This window comes from Ramularia collo-cygni (assembly GCF_900074925.1).
Source record: "Ramularia collo-cygni strain URUG2 genome assembly, contig: RCC_scaffold02, whole genome shotgun sequence".
NCBI classification, from domain to species: Eukaryota; Fungi; Ascomycota; class Dothideomycetes; order Mycosphaerellales; family Mycosphaerellaceae; genus Ramularia; species Ramularia collo-cygni.
Window position 1 is genome coordinate 1532119 of NW_019716256.1, and position 25560 is coordinate 1557678.

At 52.0% G+C, this 25560-nt stretch overlaps 3 protein-coding genes; 1 reads left to right on the forward strand and 2 right to left on the reverse strand.

Moving 5' to 3' along the window:
- Nucleotides 1-1082: 1082 nt before the first annotated feature.
- On the reverse strand, nucleotides 1083-2680 carry RCC_02145 (related to L-ornithine N5-oxygenase SidA; the record flags this gene model as incomplete). XM_023767428.1 has 2 exons in its annotated part: nucleotides 1083-1734; nucleotides 1785-2680. 2 exons carry the CDS (start codon nucleotides 2678-2680, stop codon nucleotides 1083-1085), a joined length of 1548 nt encoding a protein of 515 aa, XP_023623196.1.
- Nucleotides 2681-3657: 977 nt separating this feature from the next.
- Nucleotides 3658-7766, reverse strand: RCC_02146 (related to multidrug resistance protein; the record flags this gene model as incomplete). XM_023767429.1 has 4 exons in its annotated part: nucleotides 3658-4687; nucleotides 4742-5406; nucleotides 5459-7359; nucleotides 7415-7766. The coding sequence occupies 4 exons, from the start codon at nucleotides 7764-7766 to the stop codon at nucleotides 3658-3660; spliced, it is 3948 nt and encodes a 1315-aa protein (XP_023623197.1).
- A 1443-nt stretch (nucleotides 7767-9209) lies between these two features.
- On the forward strand, nucleotides 9210-24239 carry RCC_02147 (related to non-ribosomal peptide synthetase; the record flags this gene model as incomplete). XM_023767430.1 has 4 exons in its annotated part: nucleotides 9210-10508; nucleotides 10558-16793; nucleotides 16842-24009; nucleotides 24090-24239. The coding sequence occupies 4 exons, from the start codon at nucleotides 9210-9212 to the stop codon at nucleotides 24237-24239; spliced, it is 14853 nt and encodes a 4950-aa protein (XP_023623198.1).
- Nucleotides 24240-25560: the final 1321 nt, after the last annotated feature.

The following is a 25560-nucleotide window of genomic DNA, read 5'->3' on the forward strand; positions in this document are numbered from 1 at the left end:
CTGCCACTCAACACGATTCTGCTCAGAGCGTCGCTATGTTCAGCTTGGGTCCCGGGAGCTGGTGCCAATAGGACGATGCCCATCCCTGGATCATGGCGCCGTCTCGTTTCCTGGAGAGACAACTTCAAGTCAACATCCATACTGGTATGCTTCGCATATCACCAACCAAGCCACGATAAATTCCCCCACGGGTCGAAGACTCTTCGAACACCATCTTGGAAACCCGAGAAGGGTAATGAGTCTCGCGCAMAGGACCGGGCCACGGTTCGATGCTGCCTTCCTTGTCAACAATGACCTCACCCCCTGACCTGGCATGGTATAGCAGACCAACAACAAAGACCACTCAATCGAAGCCTTTCCACGCAAAACGCGCTGCTACACTGCTGATCCCCCACATGCCAAGCGAATACCATTTCCACCCACTCCCACGTCAATCAGCCATGCCATTCCTTCCTCGAAATGGGGAGAAGGATTCGCAAAGTAGGTAAGCATCGTCGTCGGTAACCAAGCGATTCCGGGCTTCAAGATGGTGGTGGGACAGAAAACAACCGCCGATCTCATCGCCAAAAAAAAAAAAAAAAAAAACTCCCGCCGATCGATCGCCCGTCCGTCCGTCACGCGGGCAGTAGTGAACCAGTCAAGTGAGATGGGAGAGTTGACACCTCGTGAGTGCCATGCAGGGCCAAGACCCGTCGGTGTGAATCTTTATTGGTCCGATCAATCCGCACTTCCTCTGGAACCTACCTTTATGCTGTCACTCCACTGTCACTCCACCCCAAGCGATGCAGATCGCAGCTGACACTGCCAGGCCTGCTTCGGCATGTTTGTTTGAGAGATTGCTGGCATGATGATGCAGGAACGCAGAAGAAGTAAGGCTATGGACGAAAGAAAAAAGATTTGTTCAAATCTCTGCTTGCTTGCTTGCTTGCTATATACCCATCGCTTTTTGTAAATGCTTTGTCTCCAATCATCATCGAGACATTAGATATCGTTAAACAAAAACATCATCATCAAACTTCGCTCTGCTGTTGAAAACACCCTGTATTGCCCGCCCATCAATTACATGCTGATAACATATCATATCATAGCATGTGCTCAAAAGAGCTCGCGACCTGCTTCTGGTGTGACTCCTGCGAGTGGCCGAAAATGTGATCAACCATTTCTCCTCCCCGAATGGCCAGAATAGACAAAAGTGTATCAGAGAGACCATGAGTCTTCTCATTGCACCCTTGCAACCAGACGCCAGCATCCGGCTGAACAGCACCAGGTTCGAAATCCACGGCGTAATCGCGTCCGACGGTCCAGCTCTTTCCACTTGAGGTTTTGGTGGGCTTCAATTCGCTCAGACCTTGTAGCATTTCTTCGTGGGAGTTGCGGATGTATCCACTCGCAACGACGACCATGTCGACTGTTACCTTTTCTACTGCGCACTTCTTGTGAGCGAGGTACATTCCGGAGTTGTTCTGGATCGACAGTTCAACGGCGGGTCTGCCGTCCACGACGACATCCCGCACACCCTGAACTTCTCGGTAGTTCATGATTCGGTGCGGCCATTGCTGTTCGGAGTTGTACTTTAGTTTGTACGAGTATAGTTCGTTGTAGATCTCCTCTAGAAGTTCGATGCGGACAACGCCGTAGTTTGTTGCCTTGTCTTTGGCAATTGCAGCTTCCCGCACGGCTGCGTCTTGTGCGAAGACATTGTCGACATTGTCTGGGTTGAAAACCTCGTTGACGCTGGAAACAAGTTAGCTCGTGTTGGTTGATGATCGTTGATGAACACTTACAAAGGAGAGTCATCACTGGGCTTCAAAGCAGCCCCCCGAATCATTAATAGTGACTGTGCGCCAGGGAAGAGACTTGGGATGTTATGCCAAACTTCGGCAGCACTCTGACCACCTCCAATGACCGCCACTGTCCTTGGGCCGGATCCTGCTGGAAACATCTTGGGTGCGTGTGTTGCGTATTGAGAAGAGTGAATGATGAATGGGTGTTTCTGTGGCAGAGATTTGGGAATGTTCGGTCTGCCTCCTGCGGCGATGACAACGTGCTTGGCTTTCAGAGATTGCCTCTCGCCAGTCTGCTCATTGTAAGAGGTAACCTGAAAGTACTCGACGGCGCCAGTCTTTGGGTTGAGCTTTCCGGCCTCGACATGCTCAACAGTTTGGCTGTAGTCGACAACGTTGCCAAAGTGATCCGCACACCATCGCATGTAGTCCTCGTACTCTATCCGCTGTGGCAAGAAAGTTCCCAAGTTGGTGAATGCAACAAGCCTGCCCTTTTCGTGCAGGTAGTTGACGAATGTGAATTCACTCCGCGGGTTACGGAGAGTTGCCAAGTCCTTGATGTAGCTGATTTGCATTTTTGCTCCGGGGAGCAACATACCCGCGTGCCAGGCAAACCTTTGCTGGCGTTCGAGGAACCGGACTTTGGGTGCTCGAGAAGACAATCTGGACGCTCTCGACTCCAAGGAGTCATGGAGAGCAATGGCGATAGCCAGAGAAGCAGGTCCGAAGCCTACGCATACGAGATCTTGAACCTCATCGTCGCCAAATCGATGGAGGTTCGACCCGCTGGTCAAGTTGGGAATGTCGTCATCCAATGAGCTGAGAGAAGTGTCGGTGTTGGTATAGGAGTGGGTGGAAGAGGCCTCATCGGAGACCGAGTAAGCGTGTGGCGACATTTTGAGAGAGTAATAACTTGCAAACGCAGTGATTGGAATGATGGAGAACAAATGACGGCCGGAGTGTGGTCGACTCGGGTTGAGAGAGTACTAATAATCAAAGTGTGGAGCCAACCGAAGTACTTCAACCGCCCGCTAATTAGGCGTTTGTTTGGGAGGAAGAGTATGTTTGCTGCAACCCGAGGCCGGCCGATGTAACCAGGGCTGTGTTTTTTTTGCTTCAAGGGTCACGAAATTGCAAATCGATTYGATTGTGAGAGCACAACCCCCCGTGGCGTGCAAGCGTGGCAGGTGAGGCCGTTCAAGTCAATGTCGTCAGCTAACACTGCACGCTAGAGCACCCAACTACCCACGCCTACGTAGTATGTACTGTTTCCAGGCTAGCCTCGGATCCCAAGGGCGGAAGCGATCCTGCTGGCGCCGGCCAGATGATCAGATATGATTAGATGTCTGGATGCTCGGAATACTGTACCAAGAAAGGGCCACCTTCGGGCAGGTGGAAAAGAAAAAATTTCTCTCCTCAAGACCGTGGCGCATGCACCTAGTGTTTTAGGCAGAAAAGTTGACAGCCGTGCAGGGTCTCGACTCCACTGCGTGGGCATCTGCCATGGATCGCAAGCGAGTAGTCCATATTGAGTTATCTAATCAATCAATCAGTCCGTCCTCCGATCCTTGCCGAGGCTAGGACTCACTTTGCAGATCACCACCTTAGGGTACCCTAGCACGCACGCACGCTCGCTTCGCTAGTGAGCGTGACGCAAGTGGTGAGACGGGTGGGGTGCTGGTTATCGGTCTCGTACACGTGAATTCATTCATCATTGCTTCCACCCCCTTGTTGGGTGTGCGTTCAACACCACTCTAGTACCGGAGCACATGCTTTGTACGGAGGGAACCGGCAGATAACTTTTATGTGCGCGAGGCACTCTCCATCGACTAATTCCAACGCTATGCTTTGTGCTAAATCTAATGCAGGATAACTATGCGAGAGACTGGGCCTTGGCCATGCTGGCGTAAAGGCCGCCTTGTGCGACCAGCTCTGCATGCGTGCCCTGAGCGACAATGCGACCATGCTCGAATACGAATATGCGATCCACGTGCTGAATGCTTGCAAGGCGGTGGGCGACAATCACTGTTGTTCGCCCCTTGGCGGCCTCGGCCAAGGTGTTTTGAACGTGTGCTTCGCTGTGAGCATCGAGAGCACTGGTGGGTTCATCGAGCAAAAGGATCTCGGGGTTGCGAACAAGAGCTCTCGCGATTGCGAGGCGTTGCTTTTGGCCTCCGCTCATCTGCGACGAACTGCTGGAACCGCAGTCCGTGTTATAGCCTTCGGGAAGACTTGTGATGAAGTCGTGGAGGCCACATTTCTTGCATGCTGCCTGAACCTCCTCTTCGGTTACTGACTGACCAGAAGGCGCACCCAGCTTGACATTGTAGAGGATCGAGCCGGAGAAGAGATCGGGATCTTGCGACACAAGACCCATGTGACTTCGCAAAGTTCTGACGTCCATATCGCGAAGGTCGATTCCATCGTAGAGGATGGCACCATCCGTTGGGTCGTAGAATCTTTCAATCAGTGCCATGGTCGAAGACTTTCCCGCGCCAGACGGTCCAACGAACGCCACGGATTGGCCTGGCAGGATGGAGAGGTCAACATTATTGAGCGATGACCGTGAAGAGTTGGGGTAGGTGAGGGAAACGTTGCTGAATTGAAGCTTTGGAGTGCCCATTCCCGGTCTTTCTAGACTTGCTGACATCTTTTCAAGTCTGGTCGACTCCAAAGAGGACGTTGTTGAGGATTTCAGCGGCGAAGACGCGCCGCCAGGTGGCATGATTTTTGACTGAGCGTCGAGAAGAGTGAAGATACTCCTCGCCGCAGTCTTGGCTCTTGCTATCTCTGGACTGAGACTGAAGAGCTGACCTGCAGCTTGCGCCGAGAAGAGGAGGGCCGGAAGGACGATGAAAAAGTCCGTGGTGGTGTACATGCCATTTCTGACTTGTCTCGCGCCCCTATCAAGTGGGTTAGCTGGGTCGTTGATATGAGGGAATATCGGGGATACTTACCACCAGTACGCCAAAGCGTAGACGAAGTAGGTGATTGAAAAGCAGAATGCGAGGAGCACATTGGAGTAGTAGACGTATGCTCGGATCTTCTTGTATGGCATGCGGAGCGCCTGACGATATTCTTCAACCAGATGTTCCTCCAGACATAGTGCTGTCACGGCACGCCTGTTTCGACAGGATTCAGCAGCCAAGCTGGTTGCTCCTCGGTATGCCTCTCGGTGCTGAGTTTCGGAAGCAGTGAGGAGACGAAGTCTGGCGTACCCAGAAACCAGCATGACAGGGACGGCCGCTAGGAGCACCACTGCAATCTTCCATGCCACTACATGCGCCAAGATTATGCCACCGACAGTGGAAGTGATGATGGTGAAGATGGCGCCAAGTGCGATACCGCCAAGAGCAGAAAGATCTGCGGGATCCTTTGTGAAACTYGACATCAGCTCGTGAGTAGAATGTCCTGGCTCCGAAAACCATTGCATATCCAGGTGGAGCAGTTGTCGAAGCATTTTGGTCTGCACCCGGGCGGTCATATGAGTTGATGTCACCCCAAAAGCGCTGCCGCTGGTGATGTATGAGGCCAACGCTATGAGAGCTAGCACGAAGAACATGAGCGAGAAGAAATCCGCCTCTGCGTAGTATGTTGGGCTGGAGCTTCCGGTGTTTAAAACCTGCAGGATGAGAGTCAGCGATGGAACAGAAATCAAAACCACGCCTACTTACATGAATGAGGTTACCGAAGATGATTGCCTGTCCGATTAGAATACCCCCACTCACAATGGACGCCAGCAATCCGAATGACGCCAGTAGAGAATCGGGTTTGATGATTGCTCCGAGACGTTTGGCGAGAGTTCCGAGAGCAAACTTGGTGATATTCTGCGCCTTTGGGCTGATGGCGGCCTCCAAGCTTTCTCGCTCTTTTTCGCTGCTAGTCCCGATGTCAATGGTAGACGCTCTTCGAAGCCCTTCGCCATCACCAGGTGATTGGTCTCTATTCTGATCAAAGTTGGTTTTTTGTGCATCTAGCAAGCCACGGAAGACGGTGCCTTCGACAGACAACTCGCTGGGCGAACCCTGCTCAACCACTGTGCCATCGCTCATTACGGCAACATGATCGGCATCTAGAGTAGTGGAGAGGCGATGCGCAATCATGATGACCGTAGTACCAGTAGCCGCAACCTTTTTCACAGCGTCCACAACGGCAACCTCGCTCCGTGCATCAAGAGCGCTTGTAGGCTCGTCCAAGATGAGGATGGCGGGTCGCTTGATCAAGGCGCGAGCTAGACATACTCTCTGTCTTTGTCCGCCGGAAAGCTGCAATTCGTTGCCCAATTTGGTATGGACGCCACGCGGAAGCTGGTCGAGGAAGTCAACATTGGCGTCCTTGAGCGCGCGGAGACATCGAGCCGTCTTCTCCTCTTCGGTCAGATCCTGGCGGATGAGTCCGTAACAAACATTGTCAAATATTGTTCCAGAGAACAGGATAGAGTCCTGGTCCAGGACAGCAATCTGCGAGCGGAGATGGTTGGAATCAATAGTTTGAATATCGTCCCCTCCCATGTCAATGCGTCCGGAATAGTCGTAGATTCCGAGTAGTAAGGCGACCAACGTTGACTTTCCACCGCCAGACGTGCCGACCATGGCAGTAAACTTGCCTGCCTGCAGCGTTAGATTGACGCCATTCAATGTCTTGACCGTTGGCCTGGCTGGGTATCGGAAGCAGACGTCGCGGAACTCGACATCCTTGCCGTGCAGCACAGGTCGGTGTTCAGACTTCCTGTACGTGCCAGCATTGTCGGTGTTGTTTCTGGCATCCATCAGTTCTTGTACGCTGCCTTTAGCCGACGCAGCCCTTGCGAAGATTTCTAAGAAAGGAGCGAACTGGCCCACGACGAATGAGGCATCGAGAATCAGGAAGACCACGGCGTATACAGTTCCAGCGTTGCCTCCATCGGCAATACGGCTTCCGAGATAGAAAGCAAGAGCGTTGGCGGAGTAAGCGATGAAGTAAACGCTTCCAGCTTGGAGGGCCGTAAAGATTGCTTTTTTCGTGCTCGTCTTGATCGACTCGTTGAGGAACTCCAGATGTCTTTCACACAAACCACCAATCATGTCAAAAGCCTGCACAATCTTGACCGCTCCCAAGGCGCTCTCAACGACATCGTTTGCTTCCTCATTCCGCTTATTGGCCAGGCGACTGTACTTTGACACTGCTGGGGACAACAGCCCAAAGCTCAAAGCGATGGCGGGGACGACAGTCGCGAGCAGTATTCCAGCAAGCTTGGCGTTTAGCATGAATCCGACAACAAACGCGGCAACAAAGTACGAAAGAGCCTGTATGAAGATGCCGACTTTCTCGGAGCATCCTGCCTGGATGGTGTCCATCTTCTCCGTGAGCAATCCATTGACGTCGATATTGTGGGTGTCAAGGTAAGCCTGGTCAAGATGAAGTAAGCACTCTAGGAGCTTCTGGCGTAGCTTGACAGAAACCGTCTCCGATGTTAGGCCAAAGCCAACGCAATAGATAGCTGTGATGACAAAATAAGCGACGGCTACTCCAAGTAGCTGGACCAGTCTATCGTATAATGCATCTTCCTTGGGAGGAAATTCGTTGATGATTTGGCCTGCGCAGATGTTAGTATGAATGAAAGGACGACCCGAGGGCGATTTTCAACTTGCCGAAAATGTAGCCAATCACAGGTAAAGGTACACCCGCAGCGACTGCGAAGAAGGCGCTTCCCCATGCAATGCTCTTGTCGAGAACAGTGTCCAAGGGATCGTAGAGGCTCATATATGATCCCTTGAAAGGATTTTTGCCGAGGACCTGGCGACAAGTCTTCGAGAAGGAAGTGGTCCACAGGGTTGGCCGTACCGTCTCGACGGTTGTGGCAGTTGGGTCGGACAGAGGATCCGGGGTAGTATGGGGCACTCCCAGTGGATCCGACTGCACAGGGCGATCATTGGCATCTTGTTCCATTCCAAACGACCTCAAAGAAGCTTGGGAACGTCTGTGCGATCGTTCGTCCGCCATGGTGGAAAGCAAAGCAGCTTCACAGGAGCCTGACTGAAGTGCAACCTGGGAGGTCCGCGAGCTGTCGATGTTGATGTCGTCCGCAGAGTCGACGAGAGGTTTGTGTCGACGGCAGTGCAGTACAAGCTCCTGGTGGCCTTCGTGTCTCGGGTGCCGTCGTGTAGGAAGCCGGATCTTCTTTCTTGTGACCCCTTGGCACTCCAAGCGAGTGTTTGTAAAACTTCGGAGGATTAGTAGTGCCCTACACCACTGGCCTGTTGTTCATCGTGATGTGGGGCTCGAGCGAGTGAAATCCACGCCCTGTGCAGTCGCAGGGGGGAAATAATTTTGCGAGATGCCACATCGTGTCACGTTTGAAGCTACCCGTCAACTTTGCAGTGCCGGAGCGTCGTTGGAGCGGGCAAGACTGCCTAGGGCGCCATCTCAGGCGGGAATGACGTTGAACTGTAAGTGTAAGGTCAACGATCTGCGACCTTGTAGTGATACTTCTCCCCTTTGAGACAAGCTTGAAGCCACTGCTCGGGCCTGTTACCTCATTCTTATCAGATCAAGGCGGTGATCTGGATCCATCTGATAAAATTTTCATCCTGCCCCCTGCCATTCCACCCCAACAGCGACGGCGGCTCCAGACGCCCAGTCTGCGTAGTCTGGCGCCATTGCCGAAGATCGAGTGCTCCGTGAATCTACCCAGCGGGTGACAGCTGGGAAGGAAGCGACTGTAACGTAGCGATGTCGGAAGGTGCGGCTCGGCGAGCTCGATAGTCCTCAAGGGTATGCTGATTATCGCCCATCCACTCCTCGCGCTCGTGCTAACAAAGGTAGAATAGATGCTCCATCCAGCATATGTGGCCGTTTCAACGGCGCGTGGGCACCTTCCAGGTCGACGCTTGGATATGTTGCGGAGCCCTCAGCTCTTCGCCCAACGATCTCACGGGGTGTGATCAGGCTTTGCAGTCATGTGGAGTCCACGGCGAATAATGAGTAAGGTGATGGAATTTTCCACCTCGTCCCGCCCAAGCCCTAACCCTTGTGCGCACCCACTCTTTTGGCATGGCCCGTGCAGACTGTGGGACTTCACTGCTCGCTTGATCGCTTGAATGGCATCATCACCTCCGGTCGGCTTTGGGTGGCGCGTCCTTTTACGCTTCGCGCTCCAGCAGCACATTTCGGCACCTGTCTAAGCGTCGGCTTACTAGTAGTATGTAGCCAGCCAGCCAGTGTCAATAATCTCCCCAAGGGGTTACCTTACGTGTGTTATGTGATGGTCCACCGCTTCGCACGCCCACGTGGAGGAGCGAACGTTCAACCACCACAAGACTCTGATGAAGTCCTGACGCCMGATCGGCACGATACAAGTCTATTGATTGTCTCTCGCACCTTCATTCCTTATTTTCACCTCACATCCCGCCAGCTTACCTACCTCACACTCTCCATCCGCCCGCTATGGCAACCACCCTTTCCATCTCCAATCCACATCCGCAGAAGCTTTCCGGACCCGAACTCCTCCACCAACTCGTACCCCAACATGGGCGGGATGGCGTAGTAGCCAYCGAGCATACTGCCGAGGACGGCAGCACAGCAAGTCTCACTTACGATGAATTCCACTCACAGTCATATGCGTTGGCGAAACGCATCAGATCCGCCGTTTCCAAATCATCCTCCCGAACCGGACATCTAATCATACCCGTCCTAATACCGCAGTGTCCGCATCTCTACATCTCCCAGCTCGCCATCCTCAAAGCTGGGGGTGCCTTTTGCCCCGTGGTTCTAGATGTGCCAGAGGAGCGTCTTCGATTCATTTTGCAGGATGTCAACGCCTGTGTTGTTCTCACCACCGCCGCTTTCAAGCCAAGATTACCGGATTTGGAAGGCGTGGAAATCCTCGCGGTTGACGATGAAAATGAGGTCCTGGATCATGACGATTCTGAGCTCGATGTTTCCATCACCGCTCAGCACGCTGCTTATATCATGTATACAAGCGGCAGTACGGGTCAACCAAAGGGAGTTGTGCTGTCCCACTCCGCAGCGACGCAAGCCTTGTTAGCGCACGATTTGCATATACCAACATTTTCCCGCTTCTTGCAATTCGCCAGTCCTACATTTGATRTATCCGTGTTCGAGATATTCTTCCCATGGCTGCGCGGGTGCACACTGGTGAGCTGCGACCGGAGACGGCTACTCAACGATCTTCCGGCTGCGATCAACGATCTCAGAATCGATGCATGCGAGCTTACACCATCCGTCGCCAGCAGCCTGCTTCGCGGACGCGAAAGTGTCCCATCTTTGAAGGTTCTGTTGACGATTGGAGAGATGCTGAAGCCATCTGTTGTCGAAGCATTTGGCGGGAGCGAAAGCGAAACCGCCATTCTGCATGGCATGTATGGGCCGACGGAAGCCACCATCCACTGCACATTACAAACCTACTTTCCCAAGGACATGGCATGCGGATCCATCGGCGAGCCTCTTGACACTGTATCGGCATTTGTGGTGAAAGCCCAGGATCCCGACAGCCCGTCATCTATTGATATCTTGCCTTTGGGGGATGAGGGGGAGCTTGCAGTTGGTGGGTACCAGCTCGCAGATGGCTATCTTAACAGAGAAGAACAGACCAAGGCTGCTTTTGTTCGACATCCGGAGCATGGTATGCTATATCGAACCGGAGATCGAGCGAAAATGCTACCGAATGGCAAGTTTGAATGCCTTGGCCGCATCTCTAGCGGTCAAGTGAAGTTACGTGGACAGGTGTGTAGGTGGTTTCGTGGTGATTGAGCAGTGCAGCTAACTTTTACAGCGCATCGAACTTGGAGAAATTGAACATGCTGCGTCACGTACACCTGGATGCCGAGATGTCGTCGCTGAGGTCATCTCTGGAATCCTGGTTGTTTTTTGTGTGCGGGAAGAGATCTCGGTGACAGAGGCAAAGGTTTTGGAGACATGTCACAAGTGGCTTCCCGCATTCATGGTTCCGGGAGATGTTGTGATGCTGGAGTCTTTACCATATCTGGCGTCCGGGAAATGTGATCGTCGTGCGTTGCGATCACAATACGAGGAATCGCAAGCTACTGGCGAAAGCCATGAACAGGCCGTGGATGATCAGACTGTCCGCATCATCGCAATACTTCGAAACGTTCTCGACGTCGATGTTAATTCTACTTCACTTCTGCCAGGTCTCGGACTCGATTCACTGTCCTCCATTCGAATAGCTTCCACCTTTCGGCGAGAAGGCATGCATCAGCTAGATGCGGGCAAGATTCTCTCCTCCCGCACGCCATTGGATCTTGCGAAAGCTTTCAAGGCTGCTGAGAGTGCCACGTTGGCCTCTGATTGGGATATCAAGGTCGATGCTACATATCGGAAATCTCTAAGCACCGAGCTCGCTCGGATGCTTCCCAAGGATCTTCTATCAAATGTTGAATCCAGTTTTCCTTGCACGCCAGTGCAAGCTGCGATGCTCGCAGAGACTGACAAGGRCCCCGAAGCATACTGCAATTGGATCGAATTCGATGTCCCAGGTTGTGACGATCCAGCGATGTTGGAAACAGCGCTACATGGGTTGTCCAAACTACACCCGATGCTTCGTTCTGGCTTTGTGTCTCTAACGAGGACCAAATGGAGCTATGCGACGGTGACTTGGAACGGCATGTTGCCTTCGCAGATAAAACAAACTTCCACGTTTGACAAAGTATTCCGCCTCGACGACGAAGCCTCCCTCCTCCGGCCATGCGAGTTTCAGATAATGCAAGCAGGGAAAGGTTTGAAGCTGCTCATACTCATTCACCACGCCCTATACGATCAATGGGCTATCGACATTCTCCGCACTGATCTGGTCACCATAATGCGAGGCGCGGAACCCCGTCAGTCGGGCTCCTTTAAGCTCGTAGCGGATTATTACGTACACCAGAGTGAGGAGGACTTGGAGTCGTCGACGGCGACAGAATTCTGGCAGGATCATCTGCGAGACGTCACACCAACTTCGCTACCATTACTTCGCGGATCCGAAGCAAAGCCCTGCCTTCAAAGAACAGCATGGCGGGAGTACTCTTTACAATCGAGCATCGTCAAGACAAAGTCCAAAGAATTGGGATGTAGTGGCCCTGCTATATTTCAAGCGGCTATGGCTTATCTTCTTGCCATCTACTCCGGTGCCAGCGATGTAACGATTGGCTCCGTGTTCTCTGGACGGACAATTCCTGTGTCCGACGTCGACAACGTGTTTGGCCCGTGCCTTGCTACTCTACCATTCCGCATCGACCACAGTACCGTTGCCACTTGTCAAGACCTGGTTATGGCTATAACGCAGCGAAACCGTGCTATGCAGGATCACGCCATGACATCTCCTAMCGTCATCAGGCAGAGCGCCGGTATCGCGCCAGGAGTTGCCCTATTTGACAGCCTCTTCGTGTGGCAAGAGACTACACTGAGTTTCGAGTCATCGCCAGACACCATCAGCATAGTCGATTCGGCAGATCGTCTGGAGTTCAACCTGGTGTTGGAGTTTGAGCCCTTATCCACCGCCATTCAGGCCCGAGCCACTTATCAACAGAGTGTGATCGGCTGTGATCAGGTACAGACTCTGCTGTCCCAGATCGAGACAATCGCGACGCATATCATGGAATATCCAGAAAGCTTGGTCGAAGACCTCGGAGCATGTCTACCCTCTGGACTACTTTCCATATCGAATCCATCGCCAGTGTCTTACGCCAAGACTTTTGAGTTGACGGACCTGATTGCGCAGCGTGCCATTGATAGCCCATCCGCCACAGCAATACTCTTCGCAAGCAGTCTAGAAGGCGATCAACCAGTCATGCAATTTATAACCTACTCAGAGCTAGACTCTCGAGCCAATCAACTAGCTCACAAATTCATAGCATCTGGACTGCAAGTAGAAGGTCTTGTTTGCATATGCATGGAGAAATGCATCGATCTTTACGTTGCAATGCTTGCAAGTTTCAAAGCAGGGGCAGGCTACCTTCCCCTGGTCCCGGAAACTCCAACAGCGCGGATCAAGTCAGTACTTGCGCAGGTCGATGTCGGACTTTGTGTCTGTGATGCAAACACCGTCCAGACGCTCCAGGGGCTCACGGCTGCCGCCACTCTCGATATTTCCAGCTTGGACATCGCCGACACTCCTTCTAGCCCGCCTCAGATCGACCAAATTGGCTCACGAATCTCCTACGCAGTCTTCACCAGTGGCAGTACCGGTGAGCCAAAGGGAGTGGCAGTGACCATGGACAATCTGAAGGGCAACCTTGCTGTTCTCGGTGAGCTTTACCAGGTCCGTCCAGGAGACCGACTTCTCCAAGCGTGCTCGCAAGCGTTCGACGTGAGTGTGTTTGAGATCTTCTTCGCCTTCTACAGTGGCATGTGTCTCTGCTCTGCCACCAAGGATGTCATCTTCCGCGATTTCGAACACAGCATTCGCAGTATGGGCGCAACTCATCTGTCTTTAACGCCAACTGTGGCCGCGCTGGTGAATCCCGAGAATGTGCCCACCGTCAAATTCCTGGTCACCGCAGGCGAAGGAATCACAGAGCGGGTGCATCGACGATGGGCTGGCCACGGTTTGCACCAGGGATACGGACCGTCTGAAACCACGAATATCTGCTCGGTGAGAATGAATATTGCCCCTACTGACGTCCTTGGAAACATCGGCCCGCCATTCAAGAACACCTCTGCATTCGTTCTGTCACCTGAAGGCGAGTTCCGTGTGCTTCCTGCTGGAGCATATGGTGAGTACGCGTTTGGTGGCGAGCAAGTTTTTCGTGGATACATTGGAAGAGAAGATCTGAACAGCGTCAAGATCATCAACCATCCGGAATATGGCCGCGTTTATCGCAGTGGTGATATGGGACGAATACTTCCGGACGGTACCCTATTGATCGCAGGGCGACTTGACGATCAGGTCAAGATCCGCGGGAATCGTGTAGAGCTTGGAGAGATCAATGCCGTGATCTCAGATCACCCAGGTGTGGCCGACTGTACGACACTGGTGTTTGGCGAGAGAAGCTCTCAACAGACTCTTGCCTCCTTCTGGGTACCTGCTTCGTCATCTCAAGCAAGCGATGATGCGTTATCGGTGGACAAGTCAGGTTCCAAACTTGTTTCGAAGATATTCGACCGTCTGGAAGACGCCCTCCCAGCGTACATGATACCGTCAATACTGGTGCCCCTGAACCGCCTACCGATGACCACTCAAGGCAAGCTCGACAAACGGCTTCTACGCAGCACATTTGAAGCACTTGACAGTAAAGTAAAGGATCAGGTTTCTCGCTCTCATGACGTCTCCAACATGGACGGTCCTGCCTCTCCGATGGAACAAACGATGGCAAACACGCTTGCAGAGATGCTTCAAATGCCAGTATCGAGCATCTCTCGCAATTCTTCATTCTTTGCACTCGGTCTTAACTCCCTCAACGCTATTCAATTTGCACGATCTCTCGAGCAGGAAATGAAGACGCATCTCAGCGTCACTGCGATCCTTCGCCACTCAAGCATTGCGAAACTAAGTCGCGCATTGGGTCAGAGCTCAGAACACGATGCTGCTGATGATCATATCAATGTCCGCGAAGTGCTTCTTGGAGACTTTACAGAAGACATTCGATCCTCTTTCGCAGGACAGGGCTACTCTGTCGATGCGATTCTACCTTGCACGCCTCTCCAGCAAGCAATGTTGTCGGCGAGTGGCACGAGTGCATATTGCAATACCACTAAGCTCAGTGTTTCCGGTGACATGCAGAAGCTTCAGAATTGCTGGTACGAGATGATGAGAAGGCATACGATTCTGCGGACCTCTTTCGTCGAAACACCATTGGCCGCTCATCCTTTTGCTCAGGTTGTGCTGCAGGATCCGCCACTTCCATGGTATCAATCTGCGAGCCCATCATTGGAGAATGGTCACTCAAATGGTCACGTCAATGGTCACTCCAACGGGCATGTTAACGGTCATGCAAATGGCCATGCAAATGGTCATACAAATGGTCATAGCAACGGTCATACAAATGGTCATGCCAATGGTCATGCAAATGGTCATGCCAATGGTCATGCAAATGGTCATGCCAATGGTTATGCAAACGGTCATGCGAGCAAATCCACGAATGGAACATCCAATACTTACGACGATGATCGATCCACGGGACGCTCCAAGGTCACCGCAGAATCACCTATTCGAATTGAAGAGCTTGGTTCCGACATCTATCTCCACATGCATCACGCCGTGTATGACGGGATATCGGTATCCAACCTTTTCTCGGAAATCCACAGGATGTATAATGGAGAAACACTGCCCGACCCAGCATCCTTTGAGCCATTCCTGGAGAAGGTTGTGGAGCAAAACGGAAAGGCAGCCATCGACTTCTGGTCCGCTCAGATGCAGGACTTCCATCCTCACCCGTTCCCTGTCTCTGAAGAAATGAGCAATTTCGAGGAGAAGGTGCTCACCACGTTTCTTCCTCTACAACCTTCCGAACTCCAGACGTTCAGCGAGCGACACTCTTGCACCGGTCTTATCGTCCTTCAGGCTGCATGGGTAAAAGCTTTGGCGTGCGCCCAATCAATCACAGATGTCTGCTTTGGAAATGTTGTCAGTGGCCGATCAGTATCGGTCCCTGATGTTGATCAACTCGTTGCGCCTTGCTTCAACACCATTCCACTTCGCACGAATCTCGACAAGGCTCAGTCAAACTTGGATCTCATTCGCGACCTGCAAAGCAACAATGTTGACACTCTATCTTTCCAGCTCACGGCTCCTCGTAAGATCCAGACTTTGACCAAGGACCCCTCTCGCCATCTATTTGATTCTGTGCTTCTTGTTCAGCCTCCTCAGACTGAAGCCGATATTTGGACCGTTGCGGAGGAGAGCATGGACATGGGCATTCCAATCGTTCTGGAGATCACACCTGATGGGAACGCTTTCGAACTTCAAGTCCACTACCTGACCAACAAAGTTCCCGAAGGTCTTGTTCCCATTCTCGCAAAGGCTTTCGAATCGAGCTTGGCTTCGTGTCTTCGATATCCTTCGAGCCCTGTCAGTCACTTCATGGATTTTGATTCGTCTAGCATTGCCGGTAAACTTGCTCCGCTCTTGTCGACACTGCCCAACGAGGGCGATGTACCGAGCAACGGCCCTGAAAGCGAGTGGACTTCAGAGGAGAGTATGGTTCGTCAGATCTTCTCCGATCTTTCGGGAGTTACCCTCACGCGCATCTCGAAACAAACTTCGCTCTATCAAATTGGCCTGGATAGTCTCAACGCGGTGCAAGTCGCTTCAAGCCTGCGTAAGCGCAGTGTGAAGCTGGACGCCGCAGATGTCCTACAATATCAGAATCCTGGAGCACTTGCTGAGTTCATCGTTTCCAAACAGAATGGGTCGTCTCCGACGAGCGCTCCAATTGTTGATCTCGCAGAATTCGATCGCAAGTACCGCCATATCCTTGAATCACTCGACATCAGTACTGAGAAGCTGGACGCACTTCGCCCGTGCACCCCTGCTCAAAGTGGCATGCTCGCGCAATTTATCCAATCACAGGGAGACTTCTACCTCAACCACAGTAAATACGAAGTACCGGACGAGCACAGTTTCGAACAGATCCAGGCTGCGTGGGTGGCTACGCAGGAAAAGCACGAAGTGCTACGAATGGGCTTTGTCCAATTGGAAGATGCGGTGAATCCTTTTGCTATGCTCGTCTACAAGCCCGACGCCTCCCTGAATGGCATTCTCTCTACTGTCGATCACTCCACTTTCGAACACGATGCCAGTCAAAGCATTCTGTCTGCGCTTCACTTACCCGCTTGGAGGATTGCCTTGGCCGAGTCAGACGACAAACGGTTCATGTGTCTGTCACTGCACCACTCCTTATACGATGCAGATTCACTTCGCATTCTCCAGACTGATTTTGTCCGGGCACTCCGGGGCTGTGATCTTGGCTCTCCACCCAGCATTGATCCAGTGCTCACTACTCAGCTAGAAGGTTTCAATCAGTTGAAGGAAGAGCGCGAGAAGTTCTGGACGAAGGCATTGCAATCTGCAAGGTAAATGAAAAGCATCTCCTACACGTATCTGCGCTGACAATCTCCCAGGCTTATCAAGTTCCCAAACTTGACTCCCACTAATGTTGCTCATGGAGTCGCGCATTCAATCCAGGCATCCTCTCGGGTAGATGTAGACGCACTGAACACTTTCTGCATGCGTGAGGGTGTTACTATTCAGGCGGTCGGCCAAAGTGTCTGGGCCACGCTTCTCTCGGCCTATCTTGGCGAACCAGATGTGACTTTCGGGACCGTTTTCTCTGGATTCGCGGCCAACATCACCAATCCCGTCGCCTTTCCCACGATCTCAACGGTGCCAGTCTACTGCAACACAAGCAAGCCAGTTGGAGATGTTCTCAAGGACATGGTATCCTACAATGCGTCYGCACAACGCTACCGCTTCACTCCGCTGGCAGACATTCAGCGGTGTGCTGGGTCGGCGGGACACGCTTTGTTCGACACTATATTCGTGTACCAGAAATCGGACGGAGAGACCGAAGACAAATTTGACTGGCATTCTATCAGCGACTCTCTCGGCATTGACTACACAGTATCCATGGAAATGGAAGTGCCAAACCCTGGCAAGGTCTACCTCCGATTGACTTACGACACAAGCGCCGTTCCTGATGCTCACGCATCGTTGATTGTCAAGCAGTTTGATATGCTCTTGAAACAGATGTTGAATCCGAAAGCTGAGCAGGAACACACAAACACCAAGCTAATGTCTATTGTACCACCCAAAGAACGGACACTCCCTTGCACTGTGGATCTGTTGCACCAGTTTCTGGAGCGAGGAGCTGCGGAGCATCCTCACAAGCCTGCCCTTGAGTTTATTCATACATTTGAAGGAGGCGAAAAAGGTCGCAAGAAATGGACCTACGAAGAGCTAGATCATCGCAGCAATCAAGTTKCTCATCTCATTCAGCAGCACGGCGTGAAACCTGGTGGAGTTGTCGMAGTTTGCAGGAGCAAATCGGCAGAAGCTACGTTCGCATTCGCTGGAATTCTGAAAGCCGGATGTGCGTTCCTCGCCATGGATCCTGATCTACCGCTTGCTCGACGCAAGTTCATCATCGAAGACTCGCAAAGTGGGCTGCTTTTCGTTGACAGTGGGAAGAGTGACCCTGAAATGCAGAGCGTTGTGCAGAACGTTGAKCTCGTCGAGGCCATGTTGACCGACCTTCCAACATCAGCCGTCTCAATCCCGGCAATTGATCCCGGCTCAACCAGCTACATTCTATACACAAGTGGCACCACGGGAACTCCCAAGGGCTGTGAGCTCACCCATGAGAATGCTGTCCAAGCTATGATGTCGTTTCAAAGACTCTTTGCGGGGCACTGGACCGAATCGTCCCGTTGGTTACAATTCGCCAGTTACTGGTTCGATGTATCAGTACTTGAGCAATTCTGGAGCTGGAGCGTTGGTATTACTGTCGTTGGAGCACCGCGAGATCTTGTACTCGAAGACCTCGCTGGTTTCATTCAAGAGGCCAACATCACACACATCGACCTGACGCCATCTCTCGCTCGTTTGCTGAAACCTGAAGATGTCCGTAGCCTTTGGAATCACGTCTTCATCACCGGAGGGGAGTCTCTTAAGCAGGAAATCATCGATCTCTGGGGCCCGCTGAACACAATCTACAATGGATATGGCCCAACTGAAGCGACGATTGGTGTTACCATGAATCCGCATATTGGCGCAGACGCAAWGCCATCAAATATCGGTCCTCCGTTCGACAATGTCGGTGCATTTGTCTTTACGCCAGACACAGATGAGCTTGTTATGCGTGGAGCAGTTGGCGAACTTTGTGTTTCGGGAAAGCTCGTTGGAAAAGGCTACCTCAATCGCCCCGACCTGACTGCAAAGATGTTCCCTTATCTGGAGCGCCACAACGAGCGCGTTTACCGCACAGGTGATCTTGTGCGTCTCCTCGCCGATGGTTCCATATCTTTCATCGGCCGCAAGGACACGCAGGCCAAGCTTCGAGGTCAACGACTTGAGATCGACGAAATCGACGCTGTGATCAAGTCTGCCACTGAAGACATTGCAGACGTCGCCTCCTTAGTCGTCAAATCTGCGGATGGGAATAGGGAAAGCCTTGCTTCCTTCATTGTAGACCGCGCAGCTTTCAGTCGCGATTTGCAAATTGCAGATTCAAGTCAAAGCCGTCAGTTAGTATCAATGGCGAACAAAGCCTGCCGAGATCGCTTACCTGGATACATGGTTCCCTCACATATCATTCCAGTCACGCGCTTACCACTGACGGTCAACAACAAGGTCGATACCAAGAAGTTGATTTCTTTGTTCGAGTCTCTGAAGAGTCAGGATCTCCAAACGCTCAAAGGACAGACGACAGAAGACCGAGCTATGCTACCAGCGGAGCAGAAGATCGCAGAGACTCTTGCCAAGCTACTCTCAGTGGACAGCGTGGAAATCAACCCAGGCTCCAATATCTTCTCGCTTGGACTCTCTTCCGTGTCGGCCATCAACTTCACGACCATGCTGAAACGAAACGGCTTTGGTGGTGCTGGTGTGGCCACTGTCATGAACAACCCGACAATTAGCAAACTAGCGGAGGCTCTCTCAGATGACAAGGACGACGACCAGAGCGAGAAGAACGCTTTCAGACAAGCACAGCTTACAATCTCGGCCTTCTCGCAGAGGTACCGCAGCGCGATTAGCCGATCCTTATCTGTCGACGTCTCCGAGATCGAGGTGTTGGCGCCTTGTACACCTTTGCAGGAGGGATTGTTGATCGAGTCGCTGAAAACCGTCGAGCGGCCATATTTCAACAACTTCTGGTACGAGATCGAACATTGCGAGCTTGATCGACTCGAGACAGCCATCAGGCAACTCCATCGCAGCATTCCAATGTTACGAACATCTTTCCTCCGCACGGATGAGGGATTCTGTCAAGTCGTGCTCCGCGGTTCGGAGTGCCCCTTTCAATCACTGGTCATTCAAGACGACGAAGTGGAGGCTTTTGCTCAACAACGAAAGACAGAATGGGCTTCAAGAGCAGATCAAGAGGTTGCCGAGCCATTCGAGATCCTGATTGTTCGGGCTCAAAGGAGAACTGTACTGATCATGCATGCGCACCATGCTCTCTACGATGGAATCTCCTGGGATCTGACCATGGAGAAGCTGCAGAAACTCTATCAATCTGGAGGAGATATTCAAACCGGCCCTAGATTCATCGATGTTCTGCCGTATGGTCCTCTGTGTCGGCATCCCGACAGCAAATCCTTCTGGCAACATCGACTCGGGAGCGCACATTTCAATCCGCTCAAAGTCGACTCTGATCAGACAGCTAATTCCAATCCACAAATCCGCATCCAACTGGGCAATTCTAACGGACAGGAAGACGTTCGGAGGCAACTTGGCGTATCTCATCAAGCTCTTTTGCAAGCTGCTTTCGCTGTAGCGTTGCACCAAGCTGCTCCAGACACCCAAAGCTACGGAGTTGTTCTTTCGGGCAGGGCTATATCCTTCGACCACGCGGATGCGGTAATTGGACCAATGTTCAACACTGTACCAAGTCTTGTGGACATTCAGGCATCGGAATCCTGGTCGCAATATCTCAAGCGCTGCCAACAGTCGAATGCCAGTGTTTTGCCATTCCAACACACTTCGCTCAGAGACATCAGGAAATTCTGCAGTCGGCCCCCATCAGACCCCTTATTTGATGTCTTGTTCGTATTTCAACGGCCGGAATCTTCCGCCAACGACAACACATCGCAAGAACTGTTCAAGCCAGTTGATACACACCTACCAGCCGAGTATCCGTTGGCGTTTGAGGCCGAGCTCGCACCTTCGGGCAGCATCTCCGTCACAATCGCATCTCAACCACGGGCTGCCAGCGCCAAATTCCTGCAGACCCTCGGTGACAATTTCCAAGCGGCGATTAAGTGCATTATCAAGGATGCAAACCGCCGGATCTCTATGGATTTCACGGTCCAAGAAAGATTGACAAACGGTGTTGATCATATGAATGGGGTGAACGAGCCGACACAACATCCCGAGACAACTGGAGAGTTCACATGGTCTACCGAATCGACAGTCATACGTGATAGTATCGCGCAAGTGCTTGGRTGCGATACATCCACAGTCACAGAAAACTCGGCCATCTTCACGCTTGGCATAGACAGTATCGATGCTGTCAAGCTCTCTTCGCGATTAAAGCGGGCTGGTGTACCAATCCCAGTCAGCAAAATCCTCCAGGCACAAACGATTTCCAAGATGATGGAGTATGTCGGAAGTCGAGAGTCCGATGTTGCAGCAGTCAACGAGCATAGCAGACTGCCAGCTCTCGAGAATCAATTGCAATATATGCGAGGCAATTTCGGCGACTCAGTCGAGCGCATACTACCCGCCGCTCCTGGACAAGAAGCTCTGATAGCGGACATGCTTCGGTCCGATTTCCACGATTACTACAACGCCGATATTCTCAAGCTACGCAAAGACATCGACCTTGCCCAACTCAAGGCCGCTTGGCAGGCTGTTGTAGATGCCACGCCCATTCTGCGCACGTCCTTCGCTCAAGTCGAGGATCCTGAGATTGACGCAATCTTCGCACAGGTCGTTCATCGACCGGAGCCTCTCAAGTTTGCCGACCTCACAGCGCAATCTGTGGACGGTCTGTCTGAGTACCTGGAGGAGGTCCGCCGGGATGTCTCCTCCTCTTTCATGACGAAACCTCCACTTCGCCTTGCCATTGCTACCGTATCGAGTGAGACTTATCTGGTCCTATCGCTATCACATGCTCAGTACGACGGTCACAGTCTCGGCCTGTTGCATCAAGATGTCGCCAAAGCGTACGAGAACGCACTGGAGCCTCGACCAACGTACGACGCCGCTATTGATCTTGCCTTGAACGCAACAAGTTCCGAGGCCCTGACATTCTGGAAAAGTAATCTCACTGGCGCCAAAATCTCCCGTTTCGGTAACAGCCAAAGCACTCCAAGTTCTACGACACATCGTGGCGAGCGTGTCTCCTCAATCACGGCTTCGAATGCGCGCTCTTTCTGCCAAAGGCTCGGTGTTTCCACCCAGGCACTTGCTCAGGCCTCGTGGGCGATTCTACTCTCACATTACGTGCAGGAGCTTGAAGTCATGTTCGGCGTGGTTCTTGCTTGCCGATACAGCGAGGATGCCGAAAAGGTCATGTTCCCGACCATGAATACGGTTCCAGTGAGAGTTGCATTGCATGGCACGGGTGAGTCGATGCTACGATATCTCCAGAGCACTATCAACGACATGCGTCAATACCAAAGCACGCCTCTTCGCGCGGTACAGGCGGCTTGTGCCAGTGTGGTACAGCCTTCAGGCAACAGCTCCGACAACTCCTTCTTCGACACGCTCTTCATTTATCAGCAAACTGGAAATCCCGACACTCCAAGCAAGGCCCCAATGTATGAGTCTGTCGATGCCAGCTCAAATGTGGAGTATCCGGTCGCTGTAGAGGTGGAGGTTGTTGGAGATCAACTCATCATCCGCGCAGCTTGCAAGAGTCATGTACTGGACGCACGAGGGACGGAAGAACTTCTTAAGCGCTTCGATTTCGTTTTGGACTGCCTTGTTAGCTCGCCCGAGGAGCCCACCGCAGAGTTTTCGCAAGACCAAGTCTCAGTCTGCGGTCTACCATCTTTCAGAGTGAAGGCCGATGCACCGGCGTCTTCGCAGATGGAATCTGTTCAGCAGAGCAGTGGGGAAGAAACCGATAGCCCACTCACTGACAGCATTCGCCAAGCCATGGCCCAAGTGGCGAGGATGCCGGTGGATGAGATCTCGCCCAATGCTACGATCGAAAGTCTTGGAATTGACTCGATCTCTGCCATCAAAGTCACAGCTCTGCTCCGCAAACAGTCCATCAAGATTTCCGTCAGTGAGCTTCTCAAGGCACAGACTTCCAGACGCATGGCCGAGGTTGTGAGATCGACCATAGGCGCATCCGAGACGAATGGCAAGCCCGCATCGGAGATCATTTCCGAATCTCTCCAACACATCGACCTGCCCCAGATCCTGGCTTCAGCTGGAATTGATCCAGATAATGTGGATCGTGTACTGCCTGCAGCAGCGGGGCAGACCTACATGCTTGCCATGTGGCAGAAGAGTGGCGGGGAACTCTTCTACCCGACCTTCAAGTATCACATCGAGACTGATGTGAAGATGGATCAAATCCACGCAGCGTGGAAAGAAGTAGTGGCTCGGAACTCGATCTTGAGGACGATATTCTGCGCATCACATCAAGCCGAGGATCCGCTCCTCCAAGTCGTTCTCAAGACCGCGCCAGAGAGTTTCTTCGAGGAAGATACACCTCATCTGGATGACACCTTCCAACCTATGGTGCAGCTGGTAGTCAGCAAAGCCAACGGAGGCTACGACATCAAGTTACGAATCCAGCATGCGCTCTACGACGCCGTATCAATTCCACACCTAATCAACGAATTCCAGTCCACGATCAACAACGAGAAACTTCCAACTCCGGCCCTCACCTTCGAAGACTACCTAGCACTAGCTCTCCCGCCCAAAACACAGCAATCCCGAAAAGCCTTCTGGGAACAATACCTACAAGACGCCCAACCAATGCAACTCCCCCAATCCACCACAGAACCCACCCGAAAAATCCAAATCTTCAACCCCACACTCTTCACCAACTGCACCGCCCTCCAAAACCTTGCGAAATCAGCCCAAGTAACAATCCAATCCCTCCTCTTCGCAACTTACGCAAAAATCTACGCTGCCTCCGCCTCACAAACCGCCGACAACGAAGATGATGATTCCAGAGATGTGATTCTAGGAATCTACATCGCCAACCGCTCCCACCTCCCAGACCTCAATCACCTCTCAGCACCAACGCTCAATCTCCTCCCTCTACGAATCTCCTCTCCCAAAACCTCCAATCTCTTGGATTCAGCGAGAAAGATTGATCRGGATCTTCGCAGAATTGGTTCCGTGGAGAATTCTGGGGCTTCTCTGAAAGAGATTCTGGAGTGGACGGGCGTGAAGGTGGATTCTTTTGTGAATTTTTTGAAATTACCTGGGGGAGATGATGATGATGATGTGGAAGACGTGCGGAGTGGGGTTGGGAAAGCGAGGATTTTGGAGACGAGTGATGAGTGGAAAGATTCGAGGAGTGAAGTTTTGTCGCATACTACTACGGACGGGTTTGTTATGCCTAAGGGTTTGGAGAAGTTTGAAGCGGGGGCGGCGTATCAGGTGAGTGAATCCTTCGTTCGGTGGTATACACCAAGATTACTATTACGTGCGATCAATTTACTAACGCTTTGTGTTTGCAGCATGCTGTGGACGTAGAACTTTCCATGCTTGGAGAGAAATTAAGTCTGGGGTTCTTTTGCTTGGAGCAATTCTTCGATCTTGGTCGATCGGAGGCTTTGATTGCTGAGTTTAGGAAAGAGTTGGAGGAGCTTGCTAGTGCAAGGGAATAAATAGGAGGGGTTTTTTCTTTCGGTGGCGGTGTGTATGCATTTGTATTTAGGAGGCGTATTCGTGTTGTATTGTTGGCGTTTTGGGATTTTATAGAGTTGCGGGTTACAATTTTCTTGTTTTGATGAATACATTTCCTTTTCGTTGATATTTATTCAATGTCTTGGGACTACAAGGTACTACAACCAGAAAATCACTCTTAAAGGCAAGTCACCTACAATCTACTCTTCTCAGGAGTCTTATCCCAGCCCTTCCCATCCCAACCCCTCAACATCCTCTCCACCCCAGCTTCCAACGTCTGCATCTCAACCAACCCCCTCCCCCTCCCCATCATCTCCCCAACCTCCCTCTCCAACTTCCGAATTCTTCCCAGATCCCCTCCAATCCACTTCGAAATCGCCCCAGCAGTTCCCTCAATATTCGTCATGGGTAATAAATGACCCCCCGGGATCGTCTCGGTTTTGACTCTTCCAGCAGCAATTCCCCCGCTACCTCCAGGAGCTGTCCCGGTGATTTTCGTACGTTGTGTGATTTCGCTGGGGTGGGAAATCTGGGAGCCTTTTCCTAGAAGGAAAAGTGCCGAGGGTCGGAGGGTTGGGAGATGGGACCATGCTATGCGGGTGTGAGGGTTGTAGACTGGGGCTGTGAGGGGGGGATTGGGGGTCTATGTTGGGGTGTATTGCTCGCTGGACGTCGGAGATGTTCTTGTGCGGGAGGATGGGGTCTGGGTTGTGTCGTATGAGAGTTGTGGTTTCTGCGTGTGTTGTTGTGGTGGGTTTGATGGTATTGTTGGGAATGGCGACTGTTGGGGAAGAATGAAAGGCAGTCTCTATATATCTTTGCAAAGCTCTCCGGTCCCAGGTTTTGAAAAATGGAGTTTTGCGAACGGTTTCCTCGGCTTGTGCTTGGGATGGATATGTTTCTGGTTTTTTTTAATGTGTATTTCAGCATCGCTTTCAACGATGGAGCAGGTGTCAAATTGATGGCTGGATCAATCATTACGACTCCTTCGAATAATCTGGGATGGAGATGGGCTGTTGCTAATGCTTGTGCGCCGCCCCATGCTGTGTCCTACAGCATAGATTGGTCGGAGCATTCGCTTGCGGAATGTATTCGTCATGGCGAGGATATCTCGCGAATGATCGAACCAGCTGTGATCACTTCCCAATTTCTCATCATTCAAGAGAGCGCTGGTTCCTTGGGCGGCTTGATCTGCAATCCAAATGCTGCTTACGCTTAAATTGTGGGTTTCCTTTAAGGAATGGTGTAGTTCCTCGAAGAAAGGTTCGTAGACTTCTTTGGGAAATCCATTGGCGTGAAAGA